This window comes from Pecten maximus, chromosome 7, assembly GCF_902652985.1.
Source record: "Pecten maximus chromosome 7, xPecMax1.1, whole genome shotgun sequence".
Classification (NCBI taxonomy): Eukaryota; Metazoa; Mollusca; class Bivalvia; order Pectinida; family Pectinidae; genus Pecten; species Pecten maximus.
Genome location: NC_047021.1, coordinates 3138863 through 3147308, shown reverse-complemented (window position 1 = coordinate 3147308; position 8446 = coordinate 3138863). Strand labels below are relative to the sequence as shown.

General features: G+C 33.0%; 1 protein-coding gene across 1 annotated transcript; it reads right to left on the bottom strand.

The window, feature by feature from the left end:
• LOC117331339 (60S ribosomal protein L18a-like) lies at window positions 1–8298 on the bottom strand. Its single transcript, XM_033890021.1, has 5 exons — window positions 8237–8298; window positions 6643–6822; window positions 6242–6371; window positions 362–471; window positions 1–144 (listed from the first exon to the last, which is right to left on the bottom strand). Exons 1-5 carry the CDS (start codon window positions 8252–8254, stop codon window positions 52–54), a joined length of 531 nt encoding a protein of 176 aa, XP_033745912.1. The 5' UTR covers window positions 8255–8298; the 3' UTR covers window positions 1–51.
• Window positions 8299–8446: the final 148 nt, after the last annotated feature.

Genomic DNA, 8446 nt, shown 5'->3' with positions numbered 1-8446 from the left:
TTACTTTCCCAGACTTGTATTTATTGACAGGATGTTTAACAACAGCTTCATTTAAAATGTAGTGTGTGGCCTGGTTGTTGTAAATCTTGGCGCATGAAGCTTCCTGTGGATCCTATGTGTCAGTGGGAATCGGATCTTGGAGTTCTGAAAAAACAAAACCAGTTTTGCCTTAATCATTTCTTTTTTATCTGGTTGATCAGATTATCCAGATTTATCTGTTAAGAACAGATATTTACACTTAACATTCAACCAATATTCCATTTCTTTATTTCACCTTTAATGACTGGTATAAAACCAGAAATGCAGTATGTAAACTGGTATAAAACCAGAAATACAGTATGTAATACAGTGTGAAACTTACGTGGAACTGTTTAACATTGGCCCTGCGGGTCTTGCTGGCTTCTACTTCCTGTACTTTGATGATCTGAATGGTGGAAGATCGTGCCCTGTGTCTGGCTCCCATATCACGATCTACAAAAAAAAAGAATCTTGAGTTGATTGTGGAAGAAAATCACCAACACTGAAATTCCAACTGTTTGAACTTCACACTTAGCTTATTGTTTCTTATCTTAAATTTGCACAAGGAGTCAAATAACAAACATTGAAAATATGACTATTTAAATTTGAAAAATATGTATACTTCTTCCAGCAAATGACAGATCAGTAAAAACCTACAACACCCTCCACAATTAATGTTGGTTGTTTTGAAATGTTCTTTCTTATATAATAAAATTCTTTGTTGTTGCGACATGTTACATCCATGATTCACTTCCTTTGTCATGAGAGGACAAGAAAGGCGACAGGTTGATTTTAATTTGGCACATTATCTGCCAAAGCTAGAAATAGATTCTAACCTGGAAAAGGATGTGCATTCTAGTGCTACATGCATCAGACACTATTATAAATAACAACTACAAATAATGACACCAAAAGTTACATTCACTAATATTCCCAAAGTACATGTCTATGCTATAGCTATGATATGGTCTTTTTAAATGAGTATCAATTCTCATTTTCAGTTTACACTCACGATACACAGGATAAATTAAGTAAGTTGTGGATACACACACACACCATGAATAAAATATGTTCAGGGGTTCATAAGATATATTGTATGCCAGCTTTTTATTTCTAAAGTGGTCAAGGGAAGCCTTTAATTTTGACCAATGACAACCAAAATCTAATCAGAGTGTAGAATTTCATAGTGATGTTCTGGTGCAAATATGAATTAAATCTGTCCGGGGGTTAAAGATATCAGGGGCTCATTATCTGCCGACGGTTAAAAAAGTCCTAAGCTACAAAATGATGTGACAGTTTGAAAGATTCATAGTTTGAAAGTTTCATGAGTCTTGAATCTTTCAAACTGTCAATAAGGAGAAACTGCAAATAAATTTGTAGATAGTATTCCAAAAAGCTCTGCATTCCAGATAAATCTCTACATTTTGTATAACTTATGTAGTCCAAGTAGTATGGTTCTAGTTCTTAGCAACATTCCTAAACTTTGTATCAAGACAAATTTTATGGTTAATCTGGTGATCACAAATTTGAAGTATTAGACAAACTGCTCAGTAGAGGTAACGCTTAGGATTTGAAATCATTTGACATCATAGGTGTCCTAAGTCTTCATCATAGCAGTCGAATAATCATGAAAAAATCCTTCAGTATATCACTTAATTTTATACCACTGAGCCTGGCAAAGTTATGTCCAATTCAAACAACCCACCTCTTTCTTCACTACAAGCAAATAAATAAAGGCCTGACCAATGTCCGTCGAATCAAAATATTAATTTTAAATGAAAATTGTTACATCCATGATTCACTTCCTTTGTCATGAGAGGACAAGGAAGGCGACAGGTTGATTTTAATTTGGCACATTATCTGCCAACAGTAGAAATATATCCTAAGCTGGAAAAGGATGTGCTATACATTTATGAACACTACGTTTTGTGTACTACTCGTATTAATAAAGTTCAATCCATGATTACACTAAGTATAGACTTTCTTGCTAAAGTTTTAAATTGTGAACCATTTTTTCAGTTGCATCAAAAACGATAAATAGATTTCAAACACATGTTCATGTAAAATAATGAATTACTGAAGTTCCATATATTCCTTTTATTCTGATTTTACATTAGCTTGCAAAGCATACGAGTTATTTCATTACCGGTATTCAAACCAATTATTGATGAAGGACAGTTATTTCAGAAACAATAGCAAGTATTCATGAAATGATAGATTTGCAATTTGCCTATCTTTTACACTGGAGTCAAATTTTTCACAATGAAATATTAAATTTGTAAACCACTGTTACATCCATGATTCACTTCCTTTGTCATGAGAGGACAAGAAAGGCGACAGGTTGATTTTAATTTGGCACATTATCTGCCAACAGTAGAAATATGTTCTAAGCTGGAAAAGGATGTGCGACATATCATTTTCTATTAGTGCTATATTTACAAGGATATTAGCCTCTAAGCTTCATGTACAAGTCTTATTAAGACATGCAGAAAATGACAATGATTAATTTTCGTTCAGAGTTATTTTGACGTCAAGTATTAATTCTTTATTGAATGCAACAAAATTTTACAATATAAAAATATTTTCTTATGAAAACAATTATTAAAGTTTAGAATAATACAAACATCACTTTTGCTTTTTAATTGCTCAGCATAATGCTCCAGATTGCATGATTTCTAGTGTTTCTGAATAACTATCTACAAATCAGTCGACAGTTTGAAAGATTCATGACTTAAAGAAAACTTTCCAGATAATATTATCCTGAAAATCTAAATCCTGTATTCCCAATACATCTTTATCTTATTTCACGATTGTCATCATTTTGTGAAACTAATGCAGTCATTAGTTGTTGGCAATAGTCCTTTCCTATAATTAAGACAGATTTGATGGTCAATCATGTAATTTTAAGTTAAAATACTAAATAACTGACAAACTGCTCAGTAGAGGTAACGCTTAGGATTTGAAATCATTTGACATCATAGGTGTCCTAAGTCTTCATCATAGCAGTCAAATAATCATGAAACAATCCTTCAGTATATCACTTAATTCTATACCACAGACCCTGCCAAAGATTTATACTGTTCAATTCAAACAACCCACCTCTTTATTCACTACAGGCAAATAAATAAAGGCCTGACCAATGTCCACCGAATCAAAACATTAATTATGAAAATTGTTACATCCATGATTCACTTCCTTTGTCATGAGAGGACAAGGAAGGCGACAGGTTGATTTTAATTTGGCACATTATCTGCCAACAGTAGAAATATGTCCTAAGCTGGAAAAGGATGTGCTATACATTTATGAACACTACGTTTTGTGTACTACTCGTATTAATAAAGTTCAATCCATGATAACAATTAATATAAACTTTCTCGTTAAAGATTTAAATTGTGAACCATTTTTTCAGCTGCATCAAAAACAATAAATACATTTTATACACATGTTCATGTAATATAATGAATTACTTTGGTTTCATACATTCCTTTACTCTAGATTGATTTTACATAAGATTGCGAAGCAAATGTATTATTTCATTACTGGTATTTTCTTCTACAAGATATTTCAGAAACAATAGCATGTATTTATGAAATAAATATAGTGTTATTGTATACATGCAATACAGGTTTTAACGAAATGATAGATTTGTAATTTGCCTATCTTTTACACTTGAGTCAACCAAAGTTTTTCACAATGAAATATTTAAATTTGCAAATCACTGTTACATCCATGATTCACTTCCTTTGTCATTAGTGGACAAGAAAGGCGACAGGTTGATTTTAATTTGGCACATTATCTGCCAACAGTAGAAATATGTTCTAAGCTGGAAAAGGATGTGCGACATATCATTTTCTATTAGTGCTATATTTACGAGGATATTAGCCTCTAAGCTTCATGTACAAGTCTTATTAAGACATGCAGAAAATGACAATGATTAATTTTCGTTCAGAGTTATTTTGACATCAAGTATTAATTCTTTATTGAATGCAACAAAATTTTACAATATTAAAATATTTTCACATGAAAACAATTATTAAAGTTTAGAATAATACAAACATCACTTTTGCTTTTTAATTGCTCAGCATAATGCTCCAGATTGCATGATTTCTAGTGTTTCTGAATAACTATCTACAAATCAGTCGACAGTTTGAAAGATTCATGACTTAACGAAAACTTTCCAGATAATATTATCCTGAAAATCTAAATCCTGTATTCCCAATACATCTGTATCTTATTTCATGATTGTCATCATTTTGTGAAACTAATGCAGTCATTAGTTGTTGGCAATAGTCCTGTCCTATAATTAAGACAGATTTGATGGTCAATCATGTAATTTTAAGTTAAAATACTAAATAACTGACAAACTGCTCAGTAGAGGTAACGCTTAGGATTTGAAATCATTTGACATCATAGGTGTCCTAAGTCTTCATCATAGCAGTCGAATAATCATGAAACAATCCTTCAGTATATCACTTAATTCTATACCACAGACCCTGCCAAAGATTTATACTGTTCAATTCAAACAACCCACCTTTCTTCACTACAGGCAAACAAATAAAGGCCTGACCAATGTCCACCGAATCAAAATATTAATTTTAAATGAAAATTGTTACATCCATGATTCACTTCCTTTGTCATGAGAGGACAAGGAAGGCGACAGGTTGATTTTAATTTGGCACATTATCTGCCAACAGTAGAAATATATCCTCTGGAAAAGGATGTGCTATACATTTATGAACACTACGTTTCGTGTACTACTCGTATTAATAAAGTTCAATCCATGATAACACTTAATATAAACTTTCTCGTTAAAGATTTAAATTGTGAACCATTTTTTCAGCTGCATCAAAAACAATAAATACATTTTATACACATGTTCATGTAATATAATTAATTACTTTGGTTTCATACATTCCTTTACTCTAGATTGATTTTACATAGATTGCGAAGCAAATGTTCTATTTCATTACTGGTATTTTCTTCTATAAGATATTTCAGAAACAATAGCATGTATTTATGAAATAAATATAGTGTTATTGTATATATGCAATACAGGTTTTAATGAAATGATAGATTTGTAATTTGCCTATCTTTTACACTTGAGTCAACCAAAGTTTTTCACAATGAAATATTTAAATTTGCAAATCACTGTTACATCCATGATTCACTTCCTTTGTCATTAGTGGACAAGAAAGGCGACAGGTTGATTTTAATTTAGCACATTATCTGCCAACAGTAGAAATATTTTCTAAGCTGGAAAAGGATGTGCGACAAGGATATTAGCCTGTAAGCTTTAATTTACAAGTCTTACTAAGACATGCATAAAATGACAATGATTAATTTTCATTCACCAATATTTTGACATCAAGTATTAATTCTTTATTGAACACAACAAAATTTCATGAAAGTAATGAAGTTTAAAATATTACAAACATCATACCAGGATGTGACGTCGAGTTTTTTCTTCTTTTTTTAATATTTACAAATTTACTGACAGTTTGAAATATACTCGATTTAAAACTAGATTACTACCTACAAATTTACTGACAGCTTGAAGGATTTTAAAGCTAGTCTTTCAGGGCATCCAGTTGACCCTGGACTTTTAGCAATTTCAGAAGTCAAATAATGTTTTCTCAGAAATATGAAGGGTCAAAACATTATGTCAAATAGACATGCTCCTTCAAACTCAAATGTCAAATCTGATTTTGAAGAGTCAAAAACATACACTCAAGGGTCTCCTGGATGCTCCGAGTCTTTGCAGAATCTATATACCCAAAATCCTATGCTTTGTATTCCAGATACATCTCCATCTTATTTCACAATCAGCCAGCATTTACTGAAACTAATGCAGTCTAAGTAGTATGGTTCTAGTTTTTAGCACGGTCCTTACTTCGTATTAAGACAAATTTTATGGTTGATATGTTTATTACAAATTTTAAGTATTTGACAAACTGCTCAGTAGAGGTAACGCTTAGGATTTGAAATCATTTGACATCATAGGTGTCCTAAGTCTTCATCATAGCAGTCGAATAATCATGAAACAATCATTCAGTATGTCACTTAATTTTATACCACTGAGCCTGGCAACGAGTGAATTATATTGTCAAATTCAAACAACCCACCTCTTTCTTCACTACAAGCAAATGTATAGAAGACTATCATGACTTTCTGTAAATCAACTGAGTCATAGCAACCAGGAGGTAACCATTCCAGAAAGACTTACAACATTGTGTGACGGCACCAGCAGCGGTCAGGTCCCTGTACTCCCTGTACATGTTGTGGTTGCCACTACGAGACACGTAACGCAGCCAAATACCAATGTTCTTGATCTTCTCTGGTCTCTTCTCATAGATCTTAACAAGATATCACAATGCATTTAGTTATCTATTGCCATAAAGGTTCTTGGGGCACAGATAGGGCACTTCTGGCTCTTAAGATTAGATTTCAGCAATTTAATATTTAATTGACACTATATTTAGATGAAGTGCTCAAGTATTAAATTGTCACTACAGAAGTAAGTAAAAATAAATAATTTTAAGAAATCAGTCTGCTTTTGCCAAAATACAGTTCACATAGCTTTATCTGAAAGTGCTATCAAGCTGACAAGTTGATGTTTGATTATACCTTCTGACAACAAAGAATTTCCCCCTGCGTTCTTTTCATCTTCCTGAGCTGGGTGACGAAGTACCAGAACCTAGACTTGGCAGTGCATTTGTCTGGGGCAAAGATCCTCATCTGGTACAGAGCAGGGGTCCTGTTCTTGTCAGTGGGCAACATACGCCCAATGACTTTATATTCGGTCAACTGAAATAAAGGGAAAATGTGATCAAGTATTGAATTATTTTATATTCTAAGTTAAAAAATTAAAAGTAAATTCAACCACGTTTTTTTTATTAGACCTTCAACACCTCCAGCATTGGAATAGATCTGGGCCAATGTCTGTGACTAAATAAATCGGTATCTATAAATAATGTCACCAATTTATTTCTTGGTTTGGGTCTAGCAATAACATTACTTTGCATCATGTGGCATGGCATGTTTATTTCTCACAACTGGGTTAATCTATCTGACTTAGAAATTAGCTAATGTTCAATCACTGCAATACACAGACATAAATAAAAGTTCTTGTGTAAAACCAGAGTTGCTAAGACTAGGGAGAATTTCCATTCCCTATAGAGTAAGAGGTCAATAGTTCAAGTTATAGCAAAACCAGTCTGGGCTAAACACTGATGGCCAGATAAGTCAATTTGATAAGAGTGTCTCAGTTCAGAGGTCTGCATTTCCCTTTCTCGTAAAATCTGGTACTCAACCAAATACCAACGACAGGTTGGGGGAATCACCCATTTGAATACGATACGCAAATTTGCGTATTAAACACCAATTGTGGTATAGCTAAAAATAGCCAAAATTACTTAAAACTTGACAATTTTAAAATTTCCATCCAAGTCGCATTCATTTAATCACGAGACATGATGCAAATGCATAATAAAAATAATTTTGAAGTTGGATAGTAACAAAAATTGATAAAAATTATTCCGGCCGAGTTTCGTCAAGTTTCTAGGTAGACACTGCAAGTCAATGAATAAGTTGAAGGAGTGTGCAATGTAGTGGAACCAGACTGGGCTGAATGCTGGTGCTCAAATTTGTTTGAGCATCTAGAGCTCAGAGGTACTGGGTTCGAGTCCAGGTCTAGATGTTGCATTTTCTGTCTTCTGTTACACTAATACTAGCATACAATTCAATCATTGAGTTCAATAGACCACCTTGCTTTCAGCCTAATGGTAGGAAACACGCCTAAAGAACGAGGAGTCACTCACAGGACTTTTAGGGTCATTAGTACTCCTTCCTATTGCAGAATCGTAAGTGGGTTTTTTTATAGGTGATCGACAAAGAAAATAACAGCAACCGGAATTGAAAGCACACAACAAAGTCAATAAATATATACACGCATTAAGTCGGTCAATATTGTAGTAGAGGAATAGTAGCACAGAAGTCGGCTTCGTTTTACCCGAAATTTAAAACTTTTACACAGCCACATATTTTTATGAAGCTTTGCAGGATGGATCCGTGAAATTTTGTGATTATCAAGCACGTATAAGATAGAATTTTAAAACAAAAATCTGATGGGGTATGTTAACTATGGTCAGTTAGACTCGGAAAGTCAAAGTCGAAGCATGTAAAGTACAATAAAGCTGAATTTTAATAGGAGACTACATACATCACCACGGGCCTTCATGGTGGAACACGAGGAAAAAGGAAGATCTCGCTGAAATCTCGTTCTCTTAATATAGATTAAATTTTATTTTTATCTAAAAAATATGATCTCTTAGTATGTTTTTTTAATACAAAAGTGGTTTACTTATATCAGATGATAATTATATCTGATATTAGTCTTATAGCTGAAATTTAAGATATCGCGTTAGCGAGA

What these genes read in the sequence shown, in the direction of transcription:
- LOC117331339 (XM_033890021.1), bottom strand. An exon ending in AAATTCTTTGTTGTCAGAAG is followed by an intron (nt 6,372 to 6,642) that starts GTATAATCAAAC and finishes TATCTTGTTAAG; the next exon opens with ATCTATGAGAAGAGACCAGA. An exon ending in TGGTGCCGTCACACAATGTT is followed by an intron (nt 472 to 6,241) that starts GTAAGTCTTTCT and finishes TTTTTTTTGTAG; the next exon opens with ATCGTGATATGGGAGCCAGA.